This window comes from Paramisgurnus dabryanus, chromosome 17 (genome assembly GCF_030506205.2).
Source record: "Paramisgurnus dabryanus chromosome 17, PD_genome_1.1, whole genome shotgun sequence".
NCBI lineage: Eukaryota > Metazoa > Chordata > Actinopteri > Cypriniformes > Cobitidae > Paramisgurnus > Paramisgurnus dabryanus.
This window is the reverse complement of record NC_133353.1, coordinates 28848195-28872542: the sequence shown is the minus strand read 5'-3', so window position 1 is coordinate 28872542 and position 24348 is coordinate 28848195. Positions and strand designations below refer to the sequence as shown.

Here is a 24348-nt window from a genome sequence, read left to right as displayed (position 1 = left end):
TTCCATATGATTCAGGCTATCCAGACTTGCAGTTTGTGGTGGCACATTCGCGTCTTGTACGTTCGCATATATGCTTAAATGCAACTTAAATGAGGCTCAGCGTAGCGCGTCAACTGACGCCACGGGTGTTTGTACAGAAACTGTTATGTGAGACAGAGGTAGTGATAAATGCGATGTGCAAAATCTATTTGTGTCAGTCAATTTTAATTTGTGGCGGACTGAGAAATAAATAAATGTATGGAAATGTACAACGACGGTCTCACTTGTTTGATGTCACAGCAGTAGGCAGCGCAAATATAATGACACGCCTATAATTCCTCACACTCCGAAGTAATACTTAACTTGATGGAAAAGCTAACCAAGCCAAAGTACTGTAAGGGTGAGCTGGCCTGACCTAAACCAAACCGTGGGGTACTATACAATGGAAAGCTAAGCTACAGGAACTAATGTAAAGATATATGTCCATATTAAAGGGAACTCGTTTTTAATCATATACAGTAGCTACCATATGTCTGAATGTGAATAAAGATGTGCAGTATAAAGCTTTAGCCATGCTTTGCAACTTTGATGTGTATAAAGGTATGTGTGTTTGTGTGGAAGGTGTGAGGTTATTTTAAATGGGCTGAAATAGATAAACACGACATGATGTGATAATTTTTTGTTTTTGTTTTTTAGATTCCACCCACTTCACTGCGCATCCTGATCCAAACAGAAGGACAGCAATTGGTTTTGTCTGTGGAGAAGAACCAGTAAGTTGCTCTCACGCTATTTTCTCTGACAGTTCACCACGCATGCTCCATTTCAAAATTGTGAGCTGCCCGCGTAGGCAGCATCTTAAGGCATGAAAAGCACGCTTTTGATGTGAAGGATGTTCCACAATGAAGCCATTTTAATTACTAATCTAATCTTGGCCAAAGCCTTGCATGTATCCTTCACATAAAAGCAATCCTAGAATGCATTTTTATAAAAGTACATTTCATAAAGAAGTGATTATAGTCCAGTGTAATACATTTTTTTAATTTTAACCAACATTACTATGTGCTATAAATGCATTTGAATGCAGAATGAAGGCAGTAACAAGGTAGCTATAACAAGATTTTGAAACGAGCCCATGCACAGTCACGCTGTGTTTTACAAACCCTGTGCTCATCTCCAGCAGGGTCACATAATGCTTCCAAATTCTCATCCTGTTTAAGCTAGAAACACATTTCCATTTTGTGTCATTGTGTATTTCTCTCACACACGGGCAGTGTTAAGGTAAATGGATCTTTGGCGTACAACCCCTGGCTGTCTTTCTATCTGTGTCTGTGTGTTTGAATTAAGACACATGAAGTTATAAGAATATCAGCTTTGCTCATGCTATTAAAGAGACACTCCACTTTTTTTGAAAATATGTTAATTTTCCAGCTCTCCTAGAGTTAAACATTTGAATCTTACCGATTTGGATCCATTCAGCCGATCTCCGGGTCTGGCGCTAGCACTTTTAGCATAGCTTAGCACAATCAATTGAATCTGATGAGACCATTAGCATCGCACAAAAAATAACCAGAGAGTTTCGATATCTTTCCTTTTTAAAACTTGACTCTTCTGTAGTTACATCGTGTACTAAGACTGACAGAAAATTAAAAGTTGCGATTTTTTAGGCAGATAGGGCTAGGAACTATACTCTCAAAGTGGCGTAATAATCGAGGACTTTGCTGCTGTAACAGGGCTGCAGCAGGCGTAGTGATATTACGCACTGCCCGAAAATAGTCCCCTTGGTTACTTTCAATAGCAGGGGACTATTTTCGGGCACTGTGTAATGTTTCTGGATTCAATTAGAAAAATGTTCAATCTTAAATGTGATGTCACACAAACAAAGCCCCGCCCACGGCTACTGGCTGAATGGTTAATTTTACCCAAATGTGTTTGTTAGCATGTTGTAGCACTAATGCGGCTAAAGATACTAAAGTCCCAGACTGTATTCACAGAAATCAGATCTATTTTTAACCAAAAGCGCTCACTGCTGTAGCTCATTTGCATTTAAAGGTACACACATAAAACCAGCAATTTTTTGCTTCAAATTGGGGCATTTTTGACTGTTATAACAAATGATCTGTGGGGTATTTTAAGCTGAAACTTCACAGGCACTTCTAGGCACACCTGTGACTTATATTACATCTTGTAAAGGTGGGCACAATATGTGCCCTTGATAATGACCAATCAATACCTATCCTGCATTTATACTTGTTGAATAAATAGTCTCTTTCACTGTGACAGATGTCTTATTATAGAAACTGAATGGGTTGTTTTAGCTCAAATACTGTCTCATGGTAACCATACGTTTTCCAGTGCAGACTAATATTCTTTTGTGACTTGACTATTGCAAGTCAGTAAATGATTTTAAAGACCACGTTTTACACAACTGTTTCTTTAAGAAGCTTTGTCTCTGCGCAGTGTGAAAAGTCTCTACTGATGTTGCTTAAGACTTACAGAAAAGATAAACTGCGAGCCAGACATAAAGAAGCAACGAGTCAACAAAAAACTCTAGGGACTGGTGTCCAAGGACGTCTGATGCAAGCTGACCTTTTCTGCACATTAAGCCGAGTTCAATTCTTTCCCACAGCAAAAATACTCAACAAACAACATAACTCATCCAGATATATAAAAGCACAACCCAGGACAGATGATCATTTTTCAGAAAGGCGATAGTTTTGTCAGCCTGTCGACACGGTAATCATAACCGTAAAGGAGCTACAGTACAATACAAACACTACTTTTATGAGAAAGTTGGTGAAATCCAATACAATTCCGGGCTGTTTCGTTCAAGCCTGTTTTAAAATGTCAGCTCTTGAAAGCTCACAAACCTGCAAGGTGATTTTCTGCCGATGAATCACCTTAACATCTCAAACAAATGTCCCTTTTTCAGCCCTGGTAAAATAGAGAGTACTTATTCAATTTAGGTGTTTCTAAAATGTGATAAATAGCTTTGATAGTTCCCATCTCTCTCTCTCTATCTGATGCATTTGTCTGGCCTTGCACTGATTGATTTAGTATTCATTCTGTATTCTCTCAGCACACAACAGCAATACAATGCAAACCACAGACAACTTTCTTAAACTCATAATGAACAGGAAAGAAGGCACAAAGTGTAGCTGAAGCTCATTCAAAGGATTTCTAAATGAAATTGCTTTGGACCATGTGTTGTGGAGACTGAGGCTTCAGAGATGTGAAGGATCTTTCATACAGGTAGCTTATAATCAGCAGTTTTCCAGTAAAGTAGCTGCTTTGCGGTGCTTAATCCCTATAAGGAACATGTTTTTTTGACATTATTTATGTAGAATGAAGATTTAAAACCATTTGAATTTAGCAGTGTTGGTGTATCTGCTTTGAAACAGTACCTTGCCAAAGTACAAGCTTCTTATACTAAAACATTAAACTATAGTCAGCTACCCTTTGAAAAGTTTTAAAATGAACCAAAAAGCAGTTCAGAAGCTATTTAGGGTCATATATTAGCCATAGATTGTAAAAAAAAACGGCCATTCGCTCTCTTCCATTGGTGAAAAGTGAAGCCGGCAGTGTCCCGATACAGCGCTGACATCTTGGGTCTTGAGTCTGCGCAGTAACAATTTTGGGACCAGTCCTGCGCCGTAGTGAGCAGGAATTAAAGCAACACCAAAGAGTTTTTTTTACCTTAAAATAACGCTTCCAAAACAGTTTCAGTCGTTCATCCACTCTAAACAGGGTGAACAGCACTTTCACATTCGCTTTGCAGCCCTCTATCGGCCAAAACCGCACTAAAGAAGTTTCCAACCGTCGGGTAGCGGTCCTGTAGTCCGAGTGAATACTACAAAAACTTGCTTTACGGCAGACCTACAATCCAATCAGAGCCAGCTATGCCTCAGTATTTATGACAGTGGGTAATGGACAATTACGCTTCTAACCTGTAGGGGGAGCAAAGAGCAAAAACTCTTTGGTGTTGCTTTAAAGCCGCGAAATCAAGGCCCCGCCCTCGCTCTCGAAGAATGCGCATATCACAGCTGTCAATCATGACGTGACACCAACGTTTTTATAGCATTAAATAAATAACTATTTACTAACAAACTTATTTTAAAAACAAACACTTGAATTTACATCAGCGTTAAAAAACTACAGTACAGTAAATGACAGAAACCAGCGTTGGAAAAAAGGTAATTGAAGTGTAACTAAATTGTTAAGTTGGTCTCAATATCTCATATTGAATAACATGGGGGAGGCGGAGTTTATGACCTATACTAGGACCAGTCACTGAGGGGCGATCGAGACGTTTTGGCTTCACTTTTCAGGGCTTGTGTGGCATGCTTGATTATAGCCTAATAAAACATTTAATGACCCAGAGCAGTATTTATCTGCTGATACTGAAGTCAAACGTACAAAAACATATGATTTTCTTAAAAAAAAAAAAATTTAATCCCCCCAACATTGCCCCTAACGCCACAGGGAAAAGGAAATAGTAAAAAAAATGTACAAATGTGGTTGTACGAATTATTACGTAATTACGTACGAATTGTCATGAGATAGCATTGTGCGTTCCAGACAACTCGGATATTTCCCACTTCAATAACGGAAATAATGTCTGATTTAAAGCAACACCAGAGTTTTTTTTTTTTTTACCTTAAAATAACATTTCCAAAAAAGTTTCAGTGGTTCATTCACTCGAAACAGGGTGAACGGCACTTTCATATTCGCTTTGCAGCCCTCTATCGGCCAAAACCACACTTAAGAAGTTTCCAACCGTCGCGTCGCGGTCCTGTAGTTCGAGTGAAAACTACAAAAACCTGCTTTATGGCAGACCTACAATCCAATTAGAGCCAGCTATGCTGCAGTATTTACGACAGTGGTAATGGACAATTACGCTTCTAACCTGTAGGGGGAGCAAAGAGCAAAAACTCTTTGATGTTGCTTTAAGGTGATATTTCAGCCAAATATAAAAACTTTCCCCATGACGTACTTACCCTCAAGCAATCCGAAATACATATGTCAATAATTTTTCAGACGAACGCTAGACGAATGTCTTTGCTTTTCCAAGCTTATAATAGGACAAAGCGTGGATCAGGGAACAACGTCTGACTTTGAAGCCCAAAAAATTATTCACAGAAGTAATCCACACGTCTCCAAGGGGTTAATAAAGGTCTTCTGAGGTTATTGGATGCGATATTGTTAGAAAAATTTCCATATTTTAAACTTTATAAACTATAATAACTAGCTTCCGATAACAGCACAATCTTGGACGCGATTCACGAGAGTCACTGCGCAAAGTACTCATGGCAACCAACGCTCACTATGCAAAAACTCTCACGTCAGTCCAAGATGGCGCCATTGCCGAAAACTTGTTATAACAGTTTCAAAGTTTGAAATCATGATAATTTTTCCTAGAAAAATCACTGTTTACCCACAGAAGACCTTTATTAACCCCTTGGATACCTGTAGATTACTTCTGTGAAGGATGAATGCACTTTTCGGGGTTTAAAGTCAGACGTTGTTCCCGGATCCCTGTTTTCTACTATTATAAAGCTTGGAAGAGCAAGGACATTTGCTAAAATAACTCCAAATGTGGACAAATCTTAAAAGGTGGACATATGTATCTCGGATTGCTTGAGGGTGAGTAAATCATGGGGAAATTTTGATATTTGGCTGGCGTATTCCTTTAAGTAACATTAAAACATTGATATTACCAATAACTTAAAGGACAAGTTCGGTATTTTACACTTAAAGCCCTGTTTTCAGATTGTTTATAATGAAATAGAACGGTTTTGACTAAAAATTTCGACATATGCGGCTGCCCCGAGAATTTTGGGGGGTTTGTGTTTCACCTCCCACCTTTACAATGGGTTTAATGGTGCCGCATATTCTATTTCACCATAAATAATCTGAAAACAGGGTTTTAAGTGTAAAATACCCAACTTGTCCTTTAATAACATTTAAAGGCGGGGTGCATGATTTTCGAAAAACACTTCGGAAAAGGGAGTCGGGCCGAGTATCAAAACACACTTGTGGCCAATCAGCAGTAAGGGGCGTGTCTACTAAGCGACATCGCTGCCTGGTTGCATACGTGTGGGGCGGGTCTTTCAAAAGAAAGTCCAGATTCTATTGGGTTAGGGGCATGTTTGTCTAGGCGATTTCAGATGTCAACATTCGCTTTCAGAGATCATGCACCCCACCTTTAAATAGTTCAGTAACATTAAAAGAGCGCAGATTCAGGCAATATATCTAGGTTGAGGGGGGAAATATCTTAAATCCAAGACTCCAGTGTGTGACATCTCATTTACAGCCAACTAAAACCATGATTTAACTTAATTGTACGAAAACAAAAGAAGTTGTACAATGCTGCGCAGACTGCGAAAAGTACCGAGTGATGACTCAAATGAAGCAATGAATTGTTTTTCTTAAACGAATCAGACTTCCTAGGACTACGAGCGAGAGAGAGACTTTCTTATTGAGGTTGCATGCAAGATAATGTAACATGAAAAAAGCAACAATGTAGCTTTATACCACTTGTGAAAATTGCTTGTAATTAGAAAACAGCATTATAACTGAAACTGAAAAAACTAATTCACAGCATTGGGTAGCTCTGTAATTTAGGAATTCAAATGAGCCTTAAAATTGATTCCTACACTGAAATAGTTTTAATTCATAGCTAATCCTAATGTTTCTGTGGAGCATTACGTTAATAATGCAAAGGTCAAGGGTTCGGCTTCTAGGGAACACGCGTGTATTGCTTGAAAGCAGTGTAAGTCACTTTGGATAAAATGCCAAATGCGTAAATATAAATGTAATACCAAATTATTCAGCTTTTTTTCTTGATGATGACAAGTGGCTACATCCTTTAAATCAGTCAAAGTCCAGTGATGTAGGAAGATTCATTGAGTGTTATTTCTGGTCAACACAAACAGCTGTTAGAGAGGAAGAGACAGAGCGTGTGCCATTCAAAAGCTTCCTATTATTCCGACAAACAGGAAGAAGCTAGTCAAAGCTCACAAAACGTCATTCTTGTGACAGCTACAAATATTGCCATAGAAACTCGGACTCATGTTCTGGAAAGAAGGTTTATTTTTGTGTGAGAATGGCATCATTGACTTTACCGAGATGTCAGATTCCAAATCTAATGAACTAAGTCCTAAGTGAGAGAAACCCACAATTACTAAAGGGCCATTAGAGTCTACCTGTGATTCTGTTGTTAGCGGCAAGAATAATGATCAGTGACACAATGATCAAACACACCTTTAATGACATTTTCACTTTAAAAAGCAAGGCCATTGAGAAATAGATAGGGCACGGTACAGTAAAGAGTATATTATGCTAACCTTTGGGCAAAGCTGACTCTTATCCTCAGGAGGTCAAACCAGTTTATTTAATTTTCCACTAAATGCCGTATGTATCCTTGTGGAGGAAGGTTGCCTCACAAGTGGTTCCCAAATTTTTAAGCATAAAATGTATAACTTAAAACAATCCTAAACTTAGAATTTAGATAAAAAACATTAAATGATACAATGTAGAGGTCGACCGATATGGCTTTTTCTCTGGCCAATGCCGATATTTAGAAATCAGGGCAGCCGATGGCAGATATGTTTGGCCGATTTTCTATATGTACATAATAATCAAAATGTTCTCATCATTAGCAGATATTTTAAATGTAAAATGTCACTATTTAAGTCAAAGTATTGAAAAAAATTATGACTGGTCTTTCTGAAGAGTTTTACAACCTCCTCTGCACCATGCATTTATCAGACACAGATTTTACCTGACACTCTGCTGTCATCATCTTTGATCAGTTTTTTACCATGGCTTTTATTGCTTTGTAGGATAAAATTCCATTTGGTAGACCTGATAAATTATTAATACATCTTAAAGTTAACATAGTAAATGTCTATGTTTTTTAGTTGAGACTGTTATTTAGGGCAAATCTTTCTAAACACATTTACATTCTCATTTCTGAGGCGCTATAAGTGACTGATTGTGCTGACAGTGACGTCTTGTGACTTTAGTGTTGGGACAGATCTGTTGTTTCAACCGTTCATTCAAACGAATCCGTTCAAAGGAGTCAGTTCGCGAATCGGACGCGTTGTGTTATAATCCAGGCTGAGCAGCGCAAAACTGTAAACAACGTGTTACTGTAAATACACGAAAAACATTTCCTCGGTGGATATGATTTGGTCTTCTGACCTTTCGCCATCGAGTCAGTTTTGTTTTGAGTAATAAAAGCAGGGAGACAGTTTAAAGACAGAAAGCGCGTGCGGCTCTGCTCTCTCTGTCACGCAAACAAAGATTATCATGACTCATTAATCACATGAAATGAGCCTAATCTTTGCACGGACAGTGCACCGCGAGACATAACCCAGTCACGCTGTTGTACTGGCTGCTTAATTCGCGCGATCCCACCATCGTTTACTAAAGCTGTTTGTGAACAAGGCACGGCTGCACACACATGGGAGCGATCTGCTTGCAGCAAGAGGCAGCGTCACGAGTTCTACAACAACGCTTAGGTGCCCGCAGATGCGCCTGCCTATTAATCGGCCTAATTTTGCAGCAAAAATATGCCAAACATTGGCCAATTAATCGGCCGGCCGATAAATCGGTCGAACTCTGTCTCACGCCCCCAATTAGAGAACCACTGCCTTACACCTTCATTTGTTTGTTACTCTACAGAACGTATGAACAACAAAAAAGACTTCAGATTGAAATGCAGCCAACAATAAAAAGGGTAAAATGAGCATGCAGTGTGTAGTGTGCCGACCTGTTCAGAGTTTCAATTATGGACTCACTTGTGAACTTTTCATCTGTTACAAATTACTTCTCTCAGAGGCTTCAATTATTTCCTCTGTCTTCAAGCTAAAATTAATAACATGGTGTGTAGTATGTAATCCGAGGTTGTAGAGGGCGTGAATATGGAAGAACGAGAGAGAGAGAAAGAGAGAGAAAAATTAAAAGCAATAATTAGATGTTAAGAGATGTGTTAAGTCCATATAAGAGCTGTTAAAGACAACCTATAACAGAACCACACGTGCAAAATGATTCAATTGACCCTTCGCTAAGCCCTGACCTCCTTAGTTACTGTTGCTATGTCAAGCTTTGCGCCTGTCAAGTCTTTTTTCAATACTGTCAACATTAATTTGTTAATGAGGTTTTCCACACTGCTTGATCCACGTCCGGCATTTCTCCCCTTGGGTTTTAGGCTTCGGGAAGGGAAAAAAATTACACCACCTCCTCCAAACTTTTAGGATACGTTGTATCAGATTTACACAATCCATACGCACAACGCTACGGCATGTTTCCTTCGCTCGAAAGCTTGACAGACCTCTCGCGCCTAGTTATGATTGCTAAACTACGAATGGCCTGTGGCGGTTTTTGGGCGTGGCTTAGCGAAGGGTCAACGCCTCATGTTTTTTTAACTATTAAAACCGTTAAAAACGTGTTCTGTGTGATCGGCCGCTTAGACTGTTAAAAGCATAGAATACATTAACTCGCATTTTTCATGATTTTCACAACAGTTTAATGCCTTCCAGAAAATGCTCCTTTTCAAATATATAAACAACATACAATATATGAAATAAAAGAACAGACCCTCTGCTTTTAAACAAAAAATCTGTTTCATCGTACCTTCATGTATTCTGTTTTTATCACCTCTTAAATATGTGTATTTTGAGCAAAAAGCTGAGATAATTCCATTTTTGTGAAGGACTTTTGATAGAGATCAGATGCAGAGCAATCCTTAAAACTTACACAGACATACAGCTGTTTGCCCTAGGGTAATACTTCCGGGTTTTATAAGTTGCGGAAGAGCGCCACCTGGTGGATAATAGCGGTATTGCAGATTGACAAGATAACTCGTCAATGGCGGGGAAAGAGTTAATACCATACCCTTTGCATCCGATTGAGAAGATACTTTGCAATTACATGCATACTTTTCACCTGCTGATCGGATCACAGATTGGACCACACCACGCCTTTCAATACGATTGAAATCTGCATCCAATCAACCTCAATCATATTGATTTAGTTGTTTACATGAAGGTGTTCTGATTACAAACGTAACAAACGTACCTACTGTTATCCTATACTGCTATTTTTGGCCCCAGTTACCTTGCCACACCCCAATTACTTACCAAAAGTGTTAAGACAAGCGTTAAACAAGAATGACCTGAGATACACTATTGTTGTTTTTGACCTCTATGAAATGGGGAGGTTGTCAGGGGTGTGAAATCATAATGAGATGAATGAGGTCTTGTGTTCAGGGATTTGATTTTTCCGGATTAATCCGTAATTCCGGATTTTCCGACCTGAAAATGTGACCTACGTGAATCATGCAGATATGTAAAAAAAAAAAAAATAAGGGGGGAGGGGGGTATCTCACAGCCGTCGCCATGGTAACCCGGGACGGAACCACAATCGCCGTCCCCGCGCAACAGGGCCACACCGGTGGCAGATGACAAAGAGATGCATTTTCCTTCCTTTCCAAGTATCAACAAGGACGTGTTTCTGACCGTTCGCAAATGGCGGATGGCGAAGTATGATTGTATTCACCAATCAGACCCGATCGTTTCTCTCCTCTCTTCTCCTCATTTGCGACGTTTGGCTGTCACTCGCGTGACGCGAAACAAAGCGGCAAACATATACACATCGGGTTACTTGGTGGATTTGGGGCAGCAATTTTCACAGAAATGAGAGGAAAAACGAGCGCCATTGCAGAAAATCCTGGTGGCGACTGAGAGAGGGACGATGCAACAATATTGGTTCCGAAAAAAGGCAAGGAAATAAGTTACCTCATCGAGCCTGGTTTAACCTAACTGAGCATTACATTCGTTCATGAAACCTGATCGACGAACACGGAGGGGCGGGAATCGCGGGACGGAGTGGAGTCTAGAGTGATGTTTCTTCAGGCTCCGGCGTGAATATAAATTTCTCTTCTAAAGTTCGGTAAAAACACATAAATGGCTTAAAATCTTGTTTAAGAATCTGTTTTATAATGAGAATCTCTCTTTCAGCGCGCCTACGTGTATTTGCGCCGCGTGACAGCCGATTTGAATCTGACAGAGTTCGTCACTGTACATTAAAAAATCCCACACAAACATTACAGCGTAAATGCTAGGATTAAGATTGATTTTATATAACAGATAATCTAGATACATTTACCCTAATAAGTTTTTAAAAACATGGTAATGTTTTAATGTTTTGCTTTAGTGTTTTAATGTCAGACAATCATTGAAATGAAGGAAAAATGAAGAGAAAGGCAGCAGATATAGCATCCTTCTTCAGAAAGAGTAGCAAGAAGCTGCCAAATGAATCTTAGTAAAATACATTAAAGTAGCCTTCAAAATTCACATGATTTTCTGGTCTCTAGTTTTTTCAGCAATGGGAGATATAAATTCTGGTTTTAAAGTAAATTTCAAAAGTTTTATTTGATTAAATAGTTTAAAAAACATGGAGGTTGAATTATGACTATAAATTGTATGTTAATCTCAATTCATTTTAATAAAAATTAAATTATTAGCAATTGTATGTTATACATTATTCTGATTAACACACTATAATACTTAAAAGTATTTTAAGGTTGGATGATAGAGATTTTATATGCCACCCCAGAGTAACTGCTGGCCCCTGCCTGGCCACCCCTATGAAAAATCCCTTGGTCTGCCACTGATTAGCAAAACACAAAAAATACATTATATTATAAATCTTTACCCGGACAAGTGACTTTTGTGCATGGACAAGTGAAACACAAATTTACTTGTCCAAAGGACAAGTTCCTCAAAAAGTTAATGTCAAGCCCTGATAAACATATTACAACAATTTACGATTAACTAAGAATAATAGTAAACTTCATTATTGTTAATATTGTGACTCTTAATGAGTCTTGATGACGTATGCAGCTTAGAAATGCGACCTCCGGAAGGCTGCAGACTTAGGATTGAGAAACGGCCTCTGTATCATCGTTTGTTTCAAAGGTTTCGTGTGTTTAAAGTTTTAAGGTTGACCAGTTTGATTAAAATAAATAGCACCTGCACTTTTTTGTACAATTACTTCTATTTATTAGTGTCAACCTTCTATTGTTCATGTTTAACAGCTAACAAAGTTACTCATCTACAGGGGTCTAAAATTAGAAAAAGAGACCTTTAAGACACTTTATTATAACTAATGGTCCTGTGTAGCACATTTTACAGATATTTGTATTAAAATAATACTCTGGTAAAAATAGAAGTACTGATTTAACTTCTTTACTCAAGTAAAAGTATCAAAGTACAGGCTTGGAAATTTATTTAAAGTATAAAATTAAAAGTAGCCATGCCTTTAGTTCTTTATAAGCCATTGCCTACATTTTATTTGGATGTCGGCAAAATAGGCCCTCTTTTGACATGAACATTTGCATGTTGCACATTTAGCTGTTAAAGTGCAAATGCAAAACAAAAATAAGTTAAAACATATTTTTTATCATGGTTGTTGATATAGAGAGAGGTGGTGATGGAGCAGTGGACAAGACACTTGCTTTTGATTCCCACTGTTACACATCCACCAAATAAGTTGTTATGTGTCATACTGTACAAAAAAGTAGCATGTTGCACATCTAGCTGTAAAATGAATTAAAATGTGTTTTTTTGTTCAAATAAGTTGTTATGGGTCCTACTTTACTATCCGTATAGATCCGCCACCAGTTTGATTGGCGTGTGTGTGTGTGTGGGGGGGTCTCAATATATTTTCCTGCTTTTTTGTCCTTAGCCAATCACATGCCTGTGTGTTGTGTGTTAGCACATTATCCACAGTGGGTGGCAAGAAACGAGATAATGAAAAAAGAAAAACAGGAGTTATGCTAATGCAATTTGGTTCTCGCCATTCTTCAATAAAGCCAGTACCGCTGGTGTGAAATATTGTATGGATTGTTTTGTTGTCAGCAGGCTGCTGAGGTGACAAAGAGTAGAAAGCATATGGCAAAATAGGCAAGTATATGTTAAGTTATGCTTTTCTGCATTTTTCTTTTTTCATATGGCCTTTATGAAGCTTAATGCTCAAAATAGTCCCTGGCTTTATTTATCTAAGTCAGCCTGTTCACAGAAGCCATTTAAACTTTGAGTGGAGAGATGCAGGTTTGCGAAATCTTCCCATCAGATGTATTTTTAATAGTCGAGTGGCAGTATGCATTATGTGCGTGTTTATTTTTTTGTTTGTAAAGTCTCAGTGTAGTGACTCATGGTTTGTGAGGATCTGCAAGTAGTTGTAGTGGACCGGCATTCGTCAAACTTTTATGACCCCCTCCCCCACCCGGTGACAGTTGCTGTCTGACAGGTCGTTTTTATGACCCTTTGACAGGGGGGCGGGACCATCAATCAAAATCTGTACAAGTTGTCAACTTTAGACAGAAAGTATTTAATGGTTTTATTGCCGGTCATTTAGAGTGATTGTTTTTCCTGAGTGTGTTTTATGTCAAGCGTATGGTGTCATGTTTAATGACGGCTCGTGTTTCGACATTTGCTGTTTATTGACATTTGATGTCAGATCTCAACCATCCTCCCTCCTTTCGCACAAGACATGCATTCTTTCACAGGGGTGCGTGTTGTAAAGCGATTAAAGATTTCTAAAACTCAATGTTGGTAAAACAATCCCCCATTACGGTGTCAAAAAAGTAAAATGTTTATTTTAGATTTAGACAAATCATGAACAATGCTACGATTAAAACATTTGTTTGTAACATCACAAGTTATTTAATGAAATATTCCGTATACGTGTATAGTTTAAGCAATGATCTGAGCCATAACCTTCGGAGCCGGCAATACTAGAATCTTTAGACGAAAGTCTAAACTAAATACAATTTAAACGATTCATGAGTTCCGGGAATCTTTTCATAACCTGCACTATAGTTTCACGCGTATTAAAGATCCGGCGGTGTCTGACAAAGCGCCGGGTGAGCGTTCATATCTGCCATTTTAAAATAATGTTAATAAATGTAATTCTGTCCACTATGGCAAAATAGGATTTTATTTTAGATTTACGGGAAACTTTAACCAAGTCTCTGATTAAGACGTGTGTATACACAGATGGTGACAGAGAAACTTATATATGACGTTAATAAACTTTTAAATGTTTTTAAGAAGTATTCACCCCATTTTGGGGTTTTATTTTTAATTAAAGGCTTCTTAAAACATGTGTGATTATGTGTATATTATACAAAGAGTCTTATATTGTCTGCTCTGACAAAAATAAAGTATTATTTAGATTTAGGTCAATTGACTGCGTGTATCTTATAAATACAACTTGATAATACGTTTGTTTTGTCAAGAGACTTTTTTAAAGTCACGCAAGAATAAAATCTTTTAGTTGTAATGGTAAACATTAAATATACTATTATCTATTTAACTATAAGCTATATTTTTCTGATCAACCTCAAAGTTTTTGATGTTGAACTTATGACCGTGTGTGATAGATATTTCACAGCAGGGTCGGTTTGTAATCTAGGTAGAGTCTTTTAAAACTGTAGTGGTAAAATGTAATATGGTAACTCTGTCAAAAAAAAAGTAAAAGGTTTATTTTAGATCATAATCTATTTTATGGCAAACATTACTGTATCTAAAAGTTTTTAACAACACAATTTATTTAATGAAATACGCAGTATGTGTATAGCAATGAATTGTACCAAAACCCCCGTAGGTCGACATTTCTTTAGACTAAATCCTATTTATTTTAAACTAAAAGTTTAATCTTTTCAGACATAGTATTCTGATCACAACATTAGATCGCGCTCCGGCGTTTACAAACATACGCGGATGAATGTTCATATCCACCGTTAAGAAACTTTTAAACGATTAAAAACACTTTCATATCATCTTCTGGGTTTTGTTTTAAATTAATGATATCTTAAACCCAACTGGGAATATGTGTTTATTACACAATAAAATGTAATTATGGCCGCTCCGGTATAATAGGGGTTTTATTTTAGATTTGGGACTTTCTTTAACCAAGTCTCTGATTAAAACATGTGAATGCGTGCACCAAAGTTGTCAGATAACGTAGACTGATGCGCACATATATCTGGTGTTAAGAGCCTTTTAAACGTTTTAAGACATTTCACACCCTATTTTGAGTTTAATTCATTAATGTCATCTAATATCGAAGTGTGTACATGTCTATTTACGATAAATGTAACACGGTACGTATTGTCAAAATAAAAGGTTTCTTGAACATGTTATTCCAGTGTGTGGTTCTTGTCTTGCGAGTGTTCGACATATTTAGTGATGTGGAAAAAGTTTGTTGTTTGGACGAACAGTTGCAGTCTCTCTCTCTCTCTCTCTCTCTCTCTCTCTCTCTCTCTCTCTCTCTCTCTCTCTCTCTCTCTCTCTCTCTCTCTCTCTCTCTCTCTCTCTCTCTCTATCACCAGTCCGCTATCAACCAGCAGACAACCCCCCCCAGATGTCTGGACAGAGGGAGTGTTGGTAAAATAAAAGAAACTCAGCCCCCATTGACAAAAAGTAATAGGTTTATTTTAGATTTCAGGCTTCATTACTCAGATACAGATTAAAGCATGTTATTTCTTATGCGTAATTTAAAGAAACTTAGAAGTTTTAAGACATTTCATCACACATCCTATGATGACATAAACCCTTGTGTTAGCCCTTAGAGGACAACAAAACGGGTGCAAATATTATTTATCAACGTTTGATGTTGTTATAAACCAGGTTGTCACATACGTGACAACAATCATTGCTTTAAAGACAAAACATTTAACAAATTTGACATTTTGTTAAACATGGTTGTGTGCGTCCACAAACACAACATCAGTTAGGACATGGTTCTACATAATATTAAAATCACGGGCTTACGTTAAATAGGTAAACCTTAATTTTTACTAAATAAAATAAAAATAAACTATTTTAACATATTATCTGATATTAGGTTAGGTTTAAGATGAATTAGTGTCTATAGCTTTACGAATTACATCGTAAAACCCCCAGCGGATATGGTGTGTGCGTGTGCGCGTGTGCAATGGCTGTTATCACGTGGTGCGGACCGAACGACCAACGCTGCGGGGGTTGTGAAGCGAAGATTGAGTTCAGATGAGAAGTTTTTCCTTCTGAACACAGAACCTTTACCAAAAACGTAACCCCGGATTAACACATCACAGAACAATTTGAACAACCGTGTCGGATTCGTACACACCAGAGGTCTGTTTTATGTTTTGCAGAAACTGTGGAAGCTTTTGATGCTGCCAAGGTGTCCGAATTCGCAAACAAACTATCAAACGCAACGCGGCGGAAACAGTGGACACGATCCTTTTGTTGCTGAGAAAGCGATTGAACTCAGAAACAAACAAGCAAGCAAAGTTGTCTACGAAACTACAGATTCTTGAAAAAGATGGCACAAAGATCATTCGAACGACTACGCAATGGCCAGATGGGGTATGTGTACGGGACCGACCTTTTTAAAGATATGCTTAAAAAGAACTACAAGCGCGAGATGTCCAATCTACTATGTACTGTGATATACAAAGAGGCCAATGTGTGCATGCCTCCAAACTATTGCGAATCTAACGCCGGTCGTGTAACCAGACTCAAGGAAAAAACAGATGGTGTGAAAATTATAGATGGCTCTTTCAATAACATGGTACAGACAGTTGTACAGGCCCAAGAGGAACCCCGTGTGATTATTAGAAAGGCCCTAGAGATATTTTATGAATGTGACGAGGCCGAGTTCTACATCATCAATATCATACTTATGTCGGCCTTTGTAATTGACGTATGCATTGATATCCTTGTAAAGAAACGAGAAATTAATGTGTGTGAAATCATAGAAAATGCCGTAGATTTCATGTTTGAAAAGGGTCTTGGATCATGCATGCACTTTCTATGGTATCTAGATAATATCATAACGTTTAATGATGACTAAAAAACCAAACCTGTGAGCCAATGGTATATTTTACGCAAGTTTTACAGTTGTTTTTTAGTTTTCCAAAAGTTTCATTCTGTTTTATTTTTTACTCAACATTATGATGGCAATCCATGTCCGTCAACAATTGTATACTTTAACAAAAACTACGTTCTAGTAGTTTCAATGTATGGTCACTGTTGTTTTTCATCATTGATTTTGTTTACTGCTTATGTTTTTGTTTTTTTTTTGTATGTTTTGCTGTACCGGTTTCATAAAAACAAAAAATATACAAGGATTTTTGGTCTTAATGTCTGTGTTGTTACCATTAGAACATTTAGACATCTTGTTCAGACAACGTGTGACATTGCTCATTCTTCATATGTTTTTGCAAATCCACACAGAGAAATGTGAAAGATTAATAGAAATTACATGTGGCTACATCACATGTTTTTTCAGAGGCGTAAAAATAAAAGTCAACAGTGTTAGTATGGGAATCTAAAACAGCACATGCACGATATGATCCTAATTTTGTTACCTGACGTCTGTCACATAGTCAAAGATCATCTACTTCATGTCTCTACGAATCCTGACAGAGTTTTAGTTTCATATACACAACACATCAAATGTAAACCACGGTAAACTAAATACATTTGACAGCCAAGATCTCTAATTTTCATCATCAAACATCACTCACTTTTAAGGTACCGAAAGGTTTTTGTTTAATTTAGTTTAACTCAACACTGAAATTTTAGTTTAAGCACACAGAAATGCACAGATTTTACGTTTTCAGTATTCATGTGTACATCAAATGGTGATTTCAGTCTCTACTAGATCGATGATCTAACAATATTAGCTACAAATGTTAGCTCTGATTTCACAAAACATCCATTTACATTCAAAACCTATGGATTCAACGCCTTAAAGTCATCATTTTATTTCGTTCACATCAACAGCACCAATATTTTTGAATGTGCAAACTGATTTAATTCGTTTTAAACATGTTTGTGCGGTTTCGGTCTAGATTTATAGAAAACTTCAGAACATGACACCGTTTTAACATTTACAAAATGAAACATTATACTTTTAAGTGTCCCCCATGAGTATATGTTGCTGCGACAAATACTTTTGATTGTTTGGAAATTATATGATTGCAGAGAAACAACGCAAAAGTTTTGAACTTTAACATAATTTTATATGGGTCCTGATTTTTAAAAACAGTAAGATGTAATGTTTCTTACACACAGATCTAAACACATCACAAGTCTGAATGTTTAATAACATAAAAACCTGTATGTAAAGGTTTGTTGACGTATTTTAGACACAAGCTGTTTATTTTAATCTTTAAACAAATGTGTATGACAAAAGTTGTACTGCCTGAACTGCCACTAAGGGTCGATGCCGAAATGTTAAATCTAAGTATTTGCAAAACAACCTGCACCAACATATAGATGTTTTCAATCTAATGGTAACGGTTTTAAATGTGATCAAACTATTTCAAACAGCACCAAGTTGTAGATGGTTGCGACTTAATTTACAAGGTTTTAACACACATTACTGCTTTGTCACGGGGTGTTTCATCGCATTGCTGATACATGCAACAGACTCTCAAGTTTTATGTTAAAAGGATTACTAAATAAAAACCTAAGCATTTTGTATTATGTTGGCACTGATGATTTTACAAGTTTACAGTTTCAAACATTTTTGCTATATTCGCCGTGAAAGATTTAGTAAATAAATCTAAAACATACACAGGGTTGATGCGGTCCCTTAATCTTCTAACACGATTTTCAAGAGATTACCAACATGTATGATGTACTAACTGTCAGGGGATCTGTGATATTATTTTCTGAAGTAAGTCTAATGGCTACTGCACAATAACTTATGCGATAAAGAGTTTGTTACATAACCTATAGAAACGAAACAAGATAAATTACAAAGTCACTGGCATGAGGTTTACACTTAAACAAATCACGCAGATGTTTAAAGTGAAGTTGTTACGCCCAGAGAGGAATGTCCCTAACTCCAGGACTCCTATCTCCGCCTATCCATTACAGTCATTAAATCGGCGCCAGTATGATTCATTCAAACACAATCGCCTAACAAGTTTCAAGAAACTATGGACTCCTACTGCTACACCAACACATTCGCGCTACCCCACCCCAGAGCAATTATGAGAGAACCTACAGCTGGACCTGTGCACTCAATAAGTCCACCATAGTATCTGATGGCGGACCATCAACCTACAACAACAACACAACCCTTTGTACGGCTCAAGTAATGTCTGATGATGTTCCAATGGACCGGTGCCCCCAAGAAGGATCCGACAAAGCCTGATGAATCGATATACATTGCGTGTATCGATTCCACAGACTGTTTGGTTTCAAGATCATGAAATAGTCGTAGTGATACATCTGTTACAAACTTGATGACAAAAAGCTAATGGCTTTCTATAGAATATTTAGAGACTATTACCTGTGTGGTTTGTGTGTATTTACAATATCAAATAATAATCAAATTGCTGTTTGTGAAATTATTGAACCGATCGTGAAAAACGTTGTGATATTTCTACACTACAATGATAACATATGATGTATTTCTTTTACTTGATGAGAAATAAAAAATATGTACCACTTTAAACATCTGCGTGATTTGTTTAAGTGTAAACCTCATGCCAGTGACTTTGTAATTTATCTTGTTTCGTTTCTATAGGTTATGTAACAAACTCTTTATCGCATAAGTTATTGTGCAGTAGCCATTAGACTTACTTCAGAAAATAATATCACAGATCCCCTGACAGTTAGTACATCATACATGTTGGTAATCTCTTGAAAATCGTGTTAGAAGATTAAGGGACCGCCTCAACCCTGTGTATGTTTTAGATTTATTTACTAAATCTTTCACGGCGAATATAGCAAAAATGTTTGAAACTGTAAACTTGTAAAATCATCAGTGCCAACATAATACAAAATGCTTAGGTTTTTATTTAGTAATCCTTTTAACATAAAACTTGAGAGTCTGTTGCATGTATCAGCAATGCGATGAAACACCCCGTGACAAAGCAGTAATGTGTGTTAAAACCTTGTAAATTAAGTCGCAACCATCTACAACTTGGTGCTGTTTGAAATAGTTTGATCACATTTAAAACCGTTACCATTAGATTGAAAACATCTATATGTTGGTGCAGGTTGTTTTGCAAATACTTAGATTTAACATTTCGGCATCGACCCTTAGTGGCAGTTCAGGCAGTACAACTTTTGTCATACACATTTGTTTAAAGATTAAAATAAACAGCTTGTGTCTAAAATACGTCAACAAACCTTTACATACAGGTTTTTATGTTATTAAACATTCAGACTTGTGATGTGTTTAGATCTGTGTGTAAGAAACATTACATCTTACTGTTTTTAAAAATCAGGACCCATATAAAATTATGTTAAAGTTCAAAACTTTTGCGTTGTTTCTCTGCAATCATATAATTTCCAAACAATCAAAAGTATTTGTCGCAGCAACATATACTCATGGGGGACACTTAAAAGTATAATGTTTCATTTTGTAAATGTTAAAACGGTGTCATGTTCTGAAGTTTTCTATAAATCTAGACCGAAACCGCACAAACATGTTTTAAAACGAATTAAATCAGTTTGCACATTCAAAAATATTGGTGCTGTTGATGTGAACGAAATAAAATGATGACTTTAAGGCGTTGAATCCATAGGTTTTGAATGTAAATGGATGTTTTGTGAAATCAGAGCTAACATTTGTAGCTAATATTGTTAGATCATCGATCTAGTAGAGACTGAAATCACCATTTGATGTACACATGAATACTGAAAACGTAAAATCTGTGCATTTCTGTGTGCTTAAACTAAAATTTCAGTGTTGAGTTAAACTAAATTAAACAAAAACCTTTCGGTACCTTAAAAGTGAGTGATGTTTGATGATGAAAATTAGAGATCTTGGCTGTCAAATGTATTTAGTTTACCGTGGTTTACATTTGATGTGTTGTGTATATGAAACTAAAACTCTGTCAGGATTCGTAGAGACATGAAGTAGATGATCTTTGACTATGTGACAGACGTCAGGTAACAAAATTAGGATCATATCGTGCATGTGCTGTTTTAGATTCCCATACTAACACTGTTGACTTTTATTTTTACGCCTCTGAAAAAACATGTGATGTAGCCACATGTAATTTCTATTAATCTTTCACATTTCTCTGTGTGGATTTGCAAAAACATATGAAGAATGAGCAATGTCACACGTTGTCTGAACAAGATGTCTAAATGTTCTAATGGTAACAACACAGACATTAAGACCAAAAATCCTTGTATATTTTTTGTTTTTATGAAACCGGTACAGCAAAACATACAAAAAAAAAACAAAAACATAAGCAGTAAACAAAATCAATGATGAAAAACAACAGTGACCATACATTGAAACTACTAGAACGTAGTTTTTGTTAAAGTATACAATTGTTGACGGACATGGATTGCCATCATAATGTTGAGTAAAAAATAAAACAGAATGAAACTTTTGGAAAACTAAAAAACAACTGTAAAACTTGCGTAAAATATACCATTGGCTCACAGGTTTGGTTTTTTAGTCATCATTAAACGTTATGATATTATCTAGATACCATAGAAAGTGCATGCATGATCCAAGACCCTTTTCAAACATGAAATCTACGGCATTTTCTATGATTTCACACACATTAATTTCTCGTTTCTTTACAAGGATATCAATGCATACGTCAATTACAAAGGCCGACATAAGTATGATATTGATGATGTAGAACTCGGCCTCGTCACATTCATAAAATATCTCTAGGGCCTTTCTAATAATCACACGGGGTTCCTCTTGGGCCTGTACAACTGTCTGTACCATGTTATTGAAAGAGCCATCTATAATTTTCACACCATCTGTTTTTTCCTTGAGTCTGGTTACACGACCGGCGTTAGATTCGCAATAGTTTGGAGGCATGCACACATTGGCCTCTTTGTATATCACAGTACATAGTAGATTGGACATCTCGCGCTTGTAGTTCTTTTTAAGCATATCTTTAAAAAGGTCGGTCCCGTACACATACCCCATCTGGCCATTGCGTAGTCGTTCGAATGATCTTTGTGCCATCTTTTTCAAGAATCTGTAGTTTCGTAGACAACTTTGCTTGCTTGTTTGTTTCTGAGTTCAATCGCTTTCTCAGCAACAAAAGGATCGTGTCCACTGTTTCCGCCGCGTTGCGTTTGATAGTTTGTTTGCGAATTCGGACACCTTGGCAGCATCAAAAGCTTCCACAGTTTCTGCAAAACATAAAACAGACCTCTGGTGTGTACGAATCCGACACGGTTGTTCAAATTGTTCTGTGATGTGTTAATCCGGGGTTACGTTTTTGGTAAAGGTTCTGTGTTCAGAAGGAAAAACTTCTCATCTGAACTCAATCTTCGCTTCACAACCCCCGCAGCGTTGGTCGTTCGGTCCGCACCACGTGATAACAGCCATTGCACACGCGCACACGCACACACCATATCCGCTGGGGGTTTTACGATGTAATTCGTAAAGCTATAGACACTAATTCATCTTAAACCTAACCTAATATCAGATAATATGTTAAAATAGTTTATTTTTATTTTATTTAGTAAAAATTAAGGTTTACCTATTTAACGTAAGCCCGTGATTTTAATATTATGTAGAACCATGTCCTAACTGATGTTGTGTTTGTGGACGCACACAACCATGTTTAACAAAATGTCAAATTTGTTAAATGTTTTGTCTTTAAAGCAATGATTGTTGTCACGTATGTGACAACCTGGTTTATAACAACATCAAACGTTGATAAATAATATTTGCACCCGTTTTGTTGTCCTCTAAGGGCTAACACAAGGGTTTATGTCATCATAGGATGTGTGATGAAATGTCTTAAAACTTCTAAGTTTCTTTAAATTACGCATAAGAAATAACATGCTTTAATCTGTATCTGAGTAATGAAGCCTGAAATCTAAAATAAACCTATTACTTTTTGTCAATGGGGGCTGAGTTTCTTTTATTTTACCAACACTCCCTCTGTCCAGACATCTGGGGGGGGTTGTCTGCTGGTTGATAGCGGACTGGTGATAGAGAGAGAGAGAGAGAGAGAGAGAGAGAGAGAGAGAGAGAGAGAGAGAGAGAGAGAGAGAGAGAGAGAGAGAGAGAGAGAGAGAGACTGCAACTGTTCGTCCAAACAACAAACTTTTTCCACATCACTAAATATGTCGAACACTCGCAAGACAAGAACCACACACTGGAATAACATGTTCAAGAAACCTTTTATTTTGACAATACGTACCGTGTTACATTTATCGTAAATAGACATGTACACACTTCGATATTAGATGACATTAATGAATTAAACTCAAAATAGGGTGTGAAATGTCTTAAAACGTTTAAAAGGCTCTTAACACCAGATATATGTGCGCATCAGTCTACGTTATCTGACAACTTTGGTGCACGCATTCACATGTTTTAATCAGAGACTTGGTTAAAGAAAGTCCCAAATCTAAAATAAAACCCCTATTATACCGGAGCGGCCATAATTACATTTTATTGTGTAATAAACACATATTCCCAGTTGGGTTTAAGATATCATTAATTTAAAACAAAACCCAGAAGATGATATGAAAGTGTTTTTAATCGTTTAAAAGTTTCTTAACGGTGGATATGAACATTCATCCGCGTATGTTTGTAAACGCCGGAGCGCGATCTAATGTTGTGATCAGAATACTATGTCTGAAAAGATTAAACTTTTAGTTTAAAATAAATAGGATTTAGTCTAAAGAAATGTCGACCTACGGGGGTTTTGGTACAATTCATTGCTATACACATACTGCGTATTTCATTAAATAAATTGTGTTGTTAAAAACTTTTAGATACAGTAATGTTTGCCATAAAATAGATTATGATCTAAAATAAACCTTTTACTTTTTTTTTGACAGAGTTACCATATTACATTTTACCACTACAGTTTTAAAAGACTCTACCTAGATTACAAACCGACCCTGCTGTGAAATATCTATCACACACGGTCATAAGTTCAACATCAAAAACTTTGAGGTTGATCAGAAAAATATAGCTTATAGTTAAATAGATAATAGTATATTTAATGTTTACCATTACAACTAAAAGATTTTATTCTTGCGTGACTTTAAAAAAGTCTCTTGACAAAACAAACGTATTATCAAGTTGTATTTATAAGATACACGCAGTCAATTGACCTAAATCTAAATAATACTTTATTTTTGTCAGAGCAGACAATATAAGACTCTTTGTATAATATACACATAATCACACATGTTTTAAGAAGCCTTTAATTAAAAATAAAACCCCAAAATGGGGTGAATACTTCTTAAAAACATTTAAAAGTTTATTAACGTCATATATAAGTTTCTCTGTCACCATCTGTGTATACACACGTCTTAATCAGAGACTTGGTTAAAGTTTCCCGTAAAT

At 36.8% G+C, this 24348-nt stretch overlaps 1 protein-coding gene across 2 annotated transcripts in view; it reads left to right on the top strand.

Moving 5' to 3' along the window:
- adam12b (ADAM metallopeptidase domain 12b) overlaps window positions 1-24348 on the top strand; it is a 137845-nt gene that overhangs the window by 17031 nt on the left and 96466 nt on the right. For both annotated transcript variants that reach the window (XM_065288392.2, XM_065288391.2), the window contains exon 3: window positions 676-749. In XM_065288392.2, the coding sequence (XP_065144464.2) occupies window positions 676-749 (74 nt within the window). The remainder of the gene's footprint in view (window positions 1-675; window positions 750-24348) is intronic.